General features: G+C 36.8%; 1 protein-coding gene across 1 annotated transcript; it reads left to right on the top strand.

The window, feature by feature from the left end:
• The first annotated feature begins 1,298 nt into the window (after positions 1-1,298).
• LOC122036934 (lysine histidine transporter 1-like) lies at positions 1,299-4,422 on the top strand. The gene is made up of 8 exons (XM_042596382.1): positions 1,299-1,524; positions 2,305-2,462; positions 2,538-2,921; positions 3,015-3,408; positions 3,517-3,622; positions 3,728-3,819; positions 3,896-3,964; positions 4,068-4,422. The coding sequence occupies exons 1-7, from the start codon at positions 1,471-1,473 to the stop codon at positions 3,950-3,952; spliced, it is 1,245 nt and encodes a 414-aa protein (XP_042452316.1). The 5' UTR covers positions 1,299-1,470; the 3' UTR covers positions 3,953-3,964; positions 4,068-4,422.
• The last annotated feature ends 7,586 nt before the right edge of the window (positions 4,423-12,008 follow it).

The following is a 12,008-nucleotide window of genomic DNA, read 5'->3' on the forward strand; positions in this document are numbered from 1 at the left end:
ACTCAACTTTGATATTGGTTCTTCTACCTCTAGGGTCTTCCATGTTGAGTTGGTAGGTCATTTTACTTATTCCGATGTCAATAGGATTTCATCCTCCATTTGTTTGTTGCTTACCTTGAGATCCATGGCCAATTAGTCCTTTAGAGTGATCCTGCTTAATTTGGTATCATATGCCGTTTTCATATCGAGTGTAGGAACAAAAACATTGACTAAAGGAGGAGTGAATAATTGTAATAGAAAAATAATTTGATGCAAACCTTAAACCCAAGAGATAGTTATGCAATATAAAAATAGATCACAAATAAGATTAAAAAAATCAAGCAATGATTAAACAAAATCTTGAAAATCCCCCGAATTTATTCTTCATATTAGAGGTAAAGAAATCTCATATAAAAGTTGATTCTTTAACAATAGAATATGAGTAATTAAAATTGCGTATGAAAAACTTGTAAAATCTACTAGGATCGTAAAGATAAAGACCTTAAGTTCTTATACAAAGATTATAGACAAAGATAATAAGACTTGCAATAATAAAATGCTTTTACAGTTAACCAAGTATCCACGAGTCGATTTCTAAATATGGTGCACTGCTAAGTAATTTCCTCCAATGAGAAGAGTAATGAGCCATTTGTATTTCTAAATTTATCTTAGTTGTCGGTGAAAATTTTTTGTGAGACTGAATCAGTCATCTCCAAGAATAATCAACTCAAAAACTAAATACCTGAATAATAATAATAATAATAATAATAATAATAATAATAAGGGAAATGGAGTTGCTATAGAATGGTGACATTTAGTTACTTAATAGTTGGTGGTCGAGCTCCCATTGCACCTCTATTTATAGTTTTCAATAACTTTCGTGTGATCGGGTCGATCACCCTAGGCTCAACGTTACCCAACCTGATTAATCATTTTTTTTTTCTATTTATAACTTTCAAGTGAACTATGTGTTGTTTTATTCAATTCCACTCTACTTAAATTATCATAAGTCACAAAAATATTAATCATGAAAACTTACAATTGACTCCATGGAAATAAAATATTTTTAAAAATAGGTGTTTTAGTTTACATCCCTACTAAAACCTAACTCTCTCCTAATCCAAGTGTGTACATCTTGATGCAGTTCATATCTCCTATGGCATTAGGTACACAAAAGTTGGGCATAAAAAATAATTATTTCTCTCAACATATAAAAAAACTCGTAGAGTTGTGTTTAAGTCAAACCTATCATCTTGAATGTCAAGCATATTATTTCTCTCATTTGAATGTCAAGCTGTTGAACTTCTAGGAGAAAGCTACCATAAAAGTCTATTTAATGCATCCCTTCCTCTTCCTCATCCTCTTTCTCTAATGCATATCCCTCTCCTCTTCATTCTTTCCATGCATATTGCTGTGTCTCCGGAGTGCAGGTAGTCATCCTTTTCCTTTGGGAAATCTTTCCTTCCAGGAAGAAGATAGAAAAGGCGCAGCATGGGAACTCAAGGTCAATCACCCCCTGAGAACTACGACAGTAGACAAAATCAGGTAACAAGAGTTTATATTTCTAGTTTGTAAATTTATCAGTACAGTATGCTCAGTAATATCAGTTTTATTTACATCAAGAACACTTGAATATATTAACAAAGAAGGATTTGCAGACGCAATTAATTAGTTTGATTATCATTAGGTTTATCTAGCTCGGTGACAAAAGGATAGACATCAATTTTCAGCTTGTCTGTCAGCTGTGTCCACAAGAAACGAGCGGTATCAAAAAACTACTGATGCCAGCTTTTTCATACCTGTGGAAAACTTTTATAATGACAAAAAAAAAAAAAAAAATTCAACCGTGTGGATGTCATCGATCGATTTGGTGTTTCATTTGCTTGGATTTGTTGAAAACAAATGACTTCCATACATCGCCGTAGTTGATGGTTAAGAAAGGGTTGAGTCTTAGTGTGTTCATCTTCTTCCTGTATGCCAACTGGGAAAACTTGCCGATTGATCGATCAGTTTTTTTATGGTCAACGAGGCGTGTTGAATCTGGCTGTTATAACCAATTTTTTTAAAAAAAATTGCACGCGCCTTGTCAGGCGACGCCGGCAAGATAAATCGATACGTGAAGAAGTTTAAAATATTCTCACGTGATGACTCTGATTCTGTATCCAAGCCTGTGATGGGGCACGGGATCTATGGAATCGAGAATATAAAACAAATTTTTAGTTAAGTTTGTTTAAGATCGAATAAATATAATTAATCTGTTGTTGAATTGGGAGCTGAGATTGAGAGATTGGTTTCATAAATCAAATGGTTTCTGGTCAATGGCAGAGCGAGAAGGAGAAGGAGAAGGAAAAGGCGATCGACGACTGGCTTCCCATCACATCCTCCCGCAACGCCAAGTGGTGGTACTCCGCCTTCCACAATGTCACTGCCATGGTCGGAGCTGGCGTCCTCAGTTTGCCTTACGCCATGTCCGAACTCGGATGGTACAAACGCAGTTGATGATTGATCTTTTAATTTTTCCTACTTGTTTTCTTCTCAAATTGAGGATCATATCGCAGGGGGCCTGGGATCGCCGTGATGGTCATTTCATGGATCGTGACCTTGTACACACTGTGGCAAATGGTGGAGATGCACGAGATGGTTCCCGGGAAGCGATTCGATCGGTACCACGAGTTGGGACAATATGCTTTCGGCGAGAAGCTAGGCCTTTACATCGTCGTTCCCCAGCAGCTGATTGTGGAAGTCGGCGTCTGCATCGTCTACATGGTCACCGGCGGCAGATCCCTCAAGAAGTTCCACGACGTCGTCTGCTCTGACTGCAAGCAGATCAAGCTCACCTTTTTCATCATGATCTTCGCCTCTGTGCACTTTGTCCTCTCGCAGCTTCCCAACTTCAACTCTATTTCTGGGATATCTTTGGCCGCCGCTGTTATGTCTTTCAGGTACGTACTCGGTAAAATTACTTCACGATCGATCGATCGACCGATCAAAAAACAAAAGGACTGACTACTAATTCCTTGCTCGATCCATTCTAGTTATTCTACCATTGCATGGGTGGCTTCGGTGGACAAGGGGAAGCAAGAGCATGTGGAATACGGTTACAAATCTGATACACAAGAAAGGACTGTGATGAGGTTCCTGGCGGCGCTGGGAGATGTGGCCTTCGCGTACGCCGGCCACAACGTGGTGCTGGAAATCCAAGCCACCATTCCTTCCACTCCCGAGAAGCCTTCCAAGAAGCCGATGTGGAAGGGCGTGATCGTCGCCTACATCGTCGTCGCCCTCTGCTACTTCCCTGTGGCTTTCGTCGGCTACTGGGCCTTCGGCAATGGAGTCGAGGACAACATCCTGGTCTCTCTAAGCAGACCGCACTGGCTAATTGCCATGGCCAACATGATGGTCGTCGTTCACGTGATCGGAAGCTACCAGGTGATCCGATCCACATATATATATATATGATTTATATATATATAAATTATTTCCCCTGAATATATATAATCGATCATCATTCCAAATTAATTATCCTCGATTCTGCAGATCTACGCGATGCCTGTGTTCGACATGATGGAGACGGTGCTGGTCAAAAGGCTTCGCTTTCCTCCTGGTCTAACTCTTCGCCTGATAACACGAAGTGCTTATGTCGGTAAGCCTCTCCCTCCATTAATTTCCTCAATCGCACTTTAACGATTCGATTCAGTAAATCGTGGAGCAGAGAACTAAATTCCTTGGACTGTGAACTACCATGCAGCATTCACCATGTTCGTCGGCATAACCTTCCCCTTCTTCGGCGGACTACTCTCTTTCTTCGGCGGATTCGCGTTCGCCCCGACCACATACTTCGTGAGTGCTCCACACACTTACCTTACATTGCCACCACATTGTAACAAACCATTTGATATTGCCATTATGATTCCAGCTTCCTTGCATCATGTGGCTTGCTATTTACAAACCCAGAAGGTTTAGCTTATCTTAGATCACTAATTGGGTAAGCAAGTCAAGAACATCTCTTCCTTGCATATCATCTCTGTCAGAATTAACGAACCTGAATATGAATATTAATTTGTTTCACTTTTTTTCCCCTTTCTTAGATCTGCATAATTCTTGGGGTCCTGCTGATGATCTTGGCTCCTATTGGTGCATTGCGAGACATCATCGGAAACATAATAGACAAGCAATACAAGTTCTACCAATGAGAATGGCCGGTGTTGACTTGGGTGGGGATTTATAGCGAGTCCAAATTACATACAAGGAAGACGCAAGAGTTACATAGTGAAATTAAGTGCATTGTGTGGTGTCAACAGATGGGCAATTGATTAAATTATTGATCGAGCGCAAAGGTTGTATACAGCATTCATGTGTCTGGAGTGCGAGTTGTTGTACAATGAATGTATATTACTTATGGTACCATCGTTTACTCTTAAATATAAGTCACGGTTTATTCAAGAGTACGACAATAAAAATTATAAAAAAAAATCATCCTGAAAATTTTTCTCTTTTCGAATCTGAATTTTTTTTTTACTTTTTGGAAAAGAATAAATTTTTTTTTTTCTATTTACATAATAGACAGGTTGATATAGTCAGTGTGTGAGTTATTTTTAATCTATTTAAATCTGGCATAAAGTAACTTTGCAAAAGTCATAACCTAATTTTTCTCTACTCGTGGTACATTTCACAACTATGAATACACCTCACACGACATAATGGCAGAGCCAGAAATTTTATAGCTCCGGGTTAATCTCGAGCAAGCTGATAAAAAAAGCTCTGGGGCTACCTTCCTCCCTCTCAAACGTTCTTTCTTTCTCTCACGGCAAATCCAAATTGCAACTCCTTTTCAACATTATCAATCCCCTTGGCTAAAGCCTTATCAATCTCAAAAATAGTATTGCAGTATTATCAGTCGATGGCTAACTTGGATCAGTTAATCGATCCAAATATGGTAACGACAGAGATCACATCGAATCAACGTAGGAAAGGAAATTCTAGATTTCATTAACGGATTAGCGGGAGCAGTCGACAAAATAACATGATTTACAAGATCCGAAAAGTCGAAATAGAGAAAGAAGGAAAGCACAGGGTTCAGTAGACGGATAGTTGGATTAGTCGACCGAAAGGTTCAATCTAAGGAAAATGGATCAGTCGACTGAACAGTGGCTATAAAATGGACTCGGTGACCAAGCCGAGAATCAACTCATTCATTCATTTTGATCACACTCACTATTTCGTCTCTGTTTTTGCTACGTGTGCAAGTTTTGCTATTTCTGTGCCAAGAGACCATCCAATATCCTATGCCTAAGACTTAATCTTCATTGTTAGTATATTTTATATTTGTACTTGCATTGTAATTGCTCATCATATATATCTGTACAATTCAAGCATTTAGTGGATTGCCCATTGAAAGCGATTAAGGATCACGGGCCTTGGAGTAGTAGTCGTTGGACTACGAACCAAGTAAAAAGAAACTGTCATTTTGTGTTTGTCTTCTCCCCATTCTGCTGCACTTTGATTTACTTTAAAGAAAAGGTTTTAAACAAATGAGATTCACCTCCTCTCTCATCTCTTACGATCCAATAATTGGTATCAGAGTTAATTTACTCTAATAGCTTAATGAATTTTTGAGCTTCTTAAAATCTTTTCTATTCTTTGAAAAAAGTTTTCTTTTCATTTTTTTTCTACAACATTATTTTTTATCTCAAACTAATAATCCCAAGATAAAGTTTTGGAAATTCTTTTTCTATTTATATCCTCTTGTAAAAATGTCGATGTCTCACCAAGAAGGATATAACACTATTTGTCCTTCACTATTAAATGGAGATTACTTGAGTTATTGGAAATGGAGGATGGAGTGTTTCCTCAAATCCAACATTGATATGTGGTTCATGATCATAAAAGGGTACTCACTACCAACCAAATACGAAGAACCACTAGATCTGAAAGTGAAATCCCAAAATGATGAAGAAAGCCCAAATCAACTGTAAGGTGATGAACACCCTCCAATGTAGTTTAACAAAGGAGGAGATCAACCGAGTTGAGCGTTTTGAAAATTCCAAAAAACTTTAGGATCGACTAGTCAAGTTGCATGAATGACTGATGACTTTAAGGTAACATGAGATCTTCTTTTAAATTAATTATTTAATATTAAAATATTGCATGGAGAAACCGTGACTCAACTATACACAAGAATAAAAGACATCATCAATGGACTTCACCTCATCGACCACCAATCAAAAATTATGATGTAATAAGGTACGCGCTAAACTCTTTCTCTCGAAATACAATGTAGGCATCTATGATATATAGATGCCAATAAAATTTTGAAGAATCTTTCAATTATTAAATTAGATAAATTATTTTATAAAGTAGAATTATATGAATAGATTAACTCTTGTCAAACTGAGCAGAGTATAGCTATGTATGTAGGTCAAAATAAGGAGGTCAAGTCTAACTCTCGACCAAAATAAGAATCTTAAAGCGAGTCAAACTCATATTCAAACAACGAAGAGGAGACTGTAAACATGGTCTAAAAGATGTTGACTAAGAATAAATTCACTAAAAGAAATCTAAAGAAAGTACAAAACAACTTAAATATACCAAAATCGGAGGTAATGTGTGCTACGAGTGCAACAAAAAAGGCCACTACAAGGTTGAGTGCCCTAACCTAGAGGAGGAGAAACCTAAGTCTTCAAGAAGAAGGAAAGCGCTCAAGGCCACTAGGGACCAATCGTCTTCAGAAGAGTCGGATGCAAAAGAACTGAAGTAGTCAAGCCTCTTGGTACTTATGGCATGGAACGAGGAGATCGAGTTCGATTCCGAGTCTGAGAGAAGCCACATATCAATATCCATTTCAGAATGACTAGATGAGGTAACATAATATTTAAGGAAGAAAACAAACATAATTAAATGCTTGTTTAAAAAATTGACTAAATTCAAGGATTAGATTAACTTGCTACTTGAAGAAGTTAACCACCTTAAGGAGTAGGTCAACTTGAATCCCTCAACTAACCATGTTTAAGATGGAACTTAAACTCAAGTTGCAAGACTTGAGAAAGAAAATTTCATCTTGAATGATCAAGTGTTGACTCAAGAAAATGTTGATGTCACACCTCGAGAGAGTCCTTGTTCGGAAAACGGGCAACATCTCCCTCCTTATGATAACATATGAAACCTAGATGCATAGCCATATGGTTGTACAAGTATAATAACCTACAGTCCACATGGCTAAAATAAAATATAACTACAGTTTAATATACATCCCACATGGCTAGATCAACAACCACGCAATTGTAAAGCAACCCACACGTCTGGAATAGAAAATAGAATAATAAGCAACACACATGGCTAGAAATAAAAATAATACAATGGAAGACATAAGGAAAACCCATAAACCAAAAGCGACAGACTGCTAGCCGGCTAGGCTTTACACAACAACTATCAAAAATGACAAAAGTAGCCACAAGGCTAAACACCAAGTCCACGTTAAAATTATTACAATGCCAAGTACATAAAAATCCAAAGAAATGTAAGAAAGCAAAAGCAAAGAGAAGAACGTCCTCAAATGTGACGTGGGATTAACAAACAAGATACTCCAAGAAACTCTACAACATGTACAGGTTACCTGAAAAAACATAAAACATACAAAGGGGTGATGAGTCCAGGTGACTTAGTAGGTAATGGACAAGATAGTGCGTGGTCAATATAAAATATTAAGATCAAAGTATATAGTCTCAGTAGGTAAATAAAAACATGATCATATACGTCATAATCAATGCACCTAACCATAACTGACATAATAAATGCACATAATCATAACTAACATAATAAATATGTTGGTGCAATCGACTTCTAGGATTTTGATATTTGACAATATACCTAAGTTTGGTCAATTTGAGCAATGGTTGATCCAAACAGGACTTGATGTTTGGAAGAGAGATGTCTAGTCAGGACTAGATGACTAGCAAAGGTAAGTCCTACTCAAAGGATAGGCAGGTGAGAAGTCTACTGAGTAACTAGTCCTAACTGGAGGTTAGGCAAAGTGAAAATCTTGGTGAGTAAAGTCAGGCCCTAGTGAGAGAAGTTAGGTGATGGAAGTCCTGATGAGTGAAGCCAGGCCCTAGTGAGTGATGTTAGGTGATGGAAGTCCTGGTGAGTAAAATCAGGCCCTAGTGAGTGAAGCTACGTAGTGGAAGTCCTGGTGAGTGAAGCTTGGACCTAGTGAGTGAAACAAAAGTTAGCACAATTATAGTTAGGATGTACTACAATTATAGTTAGTGCATCTTATACATCTTACATGAGAAGTTAAGTACCATCCTAACTAGCATTGAGGTGCTAGCATGTCCATTAGTGAGAGAGGCAGGAGATAATGTAAATACCCCAGGTTAATTTTGATATGGTTAATCAAGTTAAGATAGGTCCTGTATATTTAATCCTTATGTCTAAGTGTATAGGAGAGCTTAGGAACACAAGAAGTTGAGCAGAATATGCAGTTAGCGAGAAGGATGACACAGGAAGAAAGTTAACAGGCTCAGTGCATCCGAGAGACGAGGTGATGTGGAAGAGTACACTAGCGGATGAGAAGGACCTGTGCAATATTTGAGGGGCGAGAAGACTAGGAGAAAGCCTGCTCGAATTGAAGGCCTGAGTTGGGTTCGTGTGAACTCAACTCTGGAATGCTGGAGGATCCCCCAAGTGACCAGAGAGATGAAGCAAGCGATCGGAGAGGGTGCCTATACCACCAAGGTGGCCAACGGTCGCCTCGCCGTAATGGATCGCTCTTTGGGACCACGTCAGAAAGGGTTCGTGCTCTCAGACATGAAAATCTTCATCTTCAAGCCATTGTGGGGAGATAACGTTTGCTACGCTGGAGATGCCACGTCAACAAATGGCTAGGTTTGACTGATGGGCTATAAATAGTGCCTTGGTCTTCTTCATTTGAACACAACACAAGTTAACGAACTATGATCTTTCATTTCTAATTTTGTAATTTTTTTCTGTACTTCAACTTCTGTAAAAGGCTTCTCCATATACATCAAAGGAGATTCGTAGTGAGCTTTCACTGCGTTGAATTAGTAATCTCTCCGATTGCAAACCAAGTAAAACATTCGTGCCTCTTCTTTAATTTATGTTCATTTTATTTATTCACTTAACTTGTGTTTGTCTTTGCTAAACTTGAAAGCAAAAAAAAAAGAGTATAAATTTGATTGCAAGGTTATTCACCCCCGTCTAGCCAATCGTACAAGACCAACAATTGATATCAGAGTGAGGACGCTTTAGAAGGACTAATTGCCGACTGAAGCACGAGAAATGGTGGACAAAGCATCTATCCACCAATGTTTGAGGAGGAGATCATATTTTGGAAACAAAGAATGAAGGTATTCTTTAAAACTGATTTTATCGTTAATTAAAAAAAAATAAAATACAAAGTTAAAATTAACCTTAATAAATGCATGCAGACTAGAAGATTTTGATAATTTAAAAATTGAAAGCACAATTAGATAAATTAAAAAATAACTATGCAATATTCTTCAAAATTCTAAATTTAAGAATTATGGTAGACTTAGTTAGTATTGTAGATACCTTAAGGGTCAAATTACAAAAGTAAATGGAAAATTAATTCTAAGAAAATATTTAATTAATTCAACATGAAATAATTCATTTTGGATATCAAAATCATGCTTAGCTCAATAAATTAATTTCTATGCATTAATTTACTTGCTTTAATCTTTTTGGTAAAATAAATTATTTTATCAACTTTCTTCTAGTCATATCTTCTGCTCAATATTTTTTTTTTGTAAAATAAAAATATTATCTACTTATAGAAAAAATTCCAAAATGTTTTGACTACTATATTAATTAGTATGAATTACTCAACAAAAATTATATTTTTTAAATTAAAATAATTTCACATATTTAGTTTTGAAAATTTTATTTTTTCTGTGATCAAATATTATGTTCTCTATTAAAATAAATTTTTGAAATTGTAATAATATTGTATGATTTGTTTGTCAAAATGTTAATTTTTAATATTAAACATTTTGAAAAAGAAATCTTTAAAAATTTAATTTTTCTATAGTTGTACATTATGTTTTACAAAGTCAAAAAAATTAAGGAAATTTTTAGAAATGAAAATCTATGTTTAAAATTTATTTCTCTAAAAATTAGGTTCTATCATAAAATAATTCATTTATACTAAAATTAAAAATATTTTTTTAGTGAAATTTTTTGTATTAATCTAACTGATTTTGATTGACCTTACAAAATTTTTTAGAGTTTTTCAAAACATAAAAATTATTTTAAAATTATTTTTATCAAAATAGAGAATTACTTTGCAAAATTAGGAAGTTTTTAAAAAATATTTTTAAAAATATTAGTTTATTGTTAATTCTATTCACAAACCCCTATATTCCTTTTCCAAATTTTTATAACTATGTTTCATATTTTTTTATGTGATCAAAGGGGGAGAAATACTAAGTAAGTTAAAGAGGAGGTTGTTTTGTACTTAATTGTAAATTCTTATTATAATTGTAAATTAATTTACTTAGTATAAATTATTTTATTTTGGGTTAACCTTAATTTAACTTGGATTGATGCACATCAAAAGAGATTGTAAATATGTCACGCCCCGGGGGAGTCCCTGTCCGAAGAAATTTTGGCAGCACCTCCCCTGTACAGGTGACAATCTGAAATATTTCTACAGACACAATATACATCAGCCACAGGCGGCTGGAATATATACACAACCATGCAGTTTATATGCAGCCTACTCGGCTGATACAACAAAAATACAACCACGCAGTTATATATAAAATCTAACAGCCCACTCGGCTGTACCAAAACCAAACACAGCGGAAATCTAATAGACAACACATACAACTATAAATAAAGACTGCTAGCCGGCTAGACTTACACCACACAACAACACCACACTCCGGAAACAAAACCAGAACTCAAAGCCAAATACACACATATCATATACCAAGATAAAAATAAACAAAATGCGGAGACTGGTCTTCCAATGTGACGTGGGGACCCGCAGGCAGGATACTCCAAGCGACTCCATAAACAACCTGGTACCTGAAAAAGATAGTGTCCACGGGGGTAAGTTCAACAACTCAGCAGATACCTAGTTGACATGTATAGTAAACTATAACAAATGATAATAACTATGGAGTACAGTCTCCTGGACAAAAGCTGGAAGATGCACAATAGAAAAGGCTGAATACAATTGTACTCACTAGGACCTCCTATCAGAATAGTCAGGTCGTCAGATCGAGAGTATCATAAATCCTGTATGTATGTCAAACATATACATCCATCCAAATGCAGCATATAAATGCAACAAACACAATCAATAAATGCATAAATGCATATGATGCCAATGATGGGTCCTGGTCACCCCTGACGCCAGTCAGCCATCTCACACACGATGGTGAGACCGAGTGGGTAGGGCTGTAACAACCGTGCACTCTGACATCACTACTCTTGATGAGTGACCGAGTGGACGGGATGCAGTCGGAGTACACCTATCCTCCTATCCCAAATCATAAATGAGGGAGCACAATGCTCTCATCTCCCGGTGCACAATGACGGGGAGGGATCCCGGCGTGCTACCACGCTGCAGTACACTACCCATGAGCGTCCCAATGGAGCACCACTGAACAAACTGACGTGCTACCACGCTACGTCACGCTACCCATGAGCGGACCAACAGAGCACCGACAGTGATGAAACTGGCGATGTGCTCAACAATAATGGAGCAGACTATCGTGCAGCATGCAATTATGCGAATGGTGCATGTCACTAAGCATGACAATATCCTGAACAGCATAGCAATATCCATGTATAAATATAAAATGTGTACCATAGGACAATGAGCCAAATTAAAGGTACACAAATCAGATAAGGTATCAAAAACCCTAGGTCCTGAATATAATATAACATGGTTGTGTCACTACCCCTATAAGCATGTATAATCAGAAGTAATAACATGATGTGCATAACAAATAAACAAACAAGCGTGTAAAAGATCGGGTAGT

Source organism: Zingiber officinale, unplaced genomic scaffold (assembly GCF_018446385.1).
Source record: "Zingiber officinale cultivar Zhangliang unplaced genomic scaffold, Zo_v1.1 ctg226, whole genome shotgun sequence".
NCBI classification, from domain to species: domain Eukaryota; kingdom Viridiplantae; phylum Streptophyta; class Magnoliopsida; order Zingiberales; family Zingiberaceae; genus Zingiber; species Zingiber officinale.

Excerpts from the sequence above, each read along its gene's own strand:
- LOC122036934 (XM_042596382.1), top strand. The coding sequence starts at position 1,471 with ATGGGAACTCAAGGTCAATCACCCCCTGAGAACTACGACAGTAGACAA. Across the intron at positions 1,525-2,304 it reads ACGACAGTAGACAAAATCAG|AGCGAGAAGGAGAAGGAGAA; the intron begins GTAACAAGAGTT and ends GGTCAATGGCAG. Across the intron at positions 3,820-3,895 it reads TCGCCCCGACCACATACTTC|CTTCCTTGCATCATGTGGCT; the intron begins GTGAGTGCTCCA and ends TTATGATTCCAG.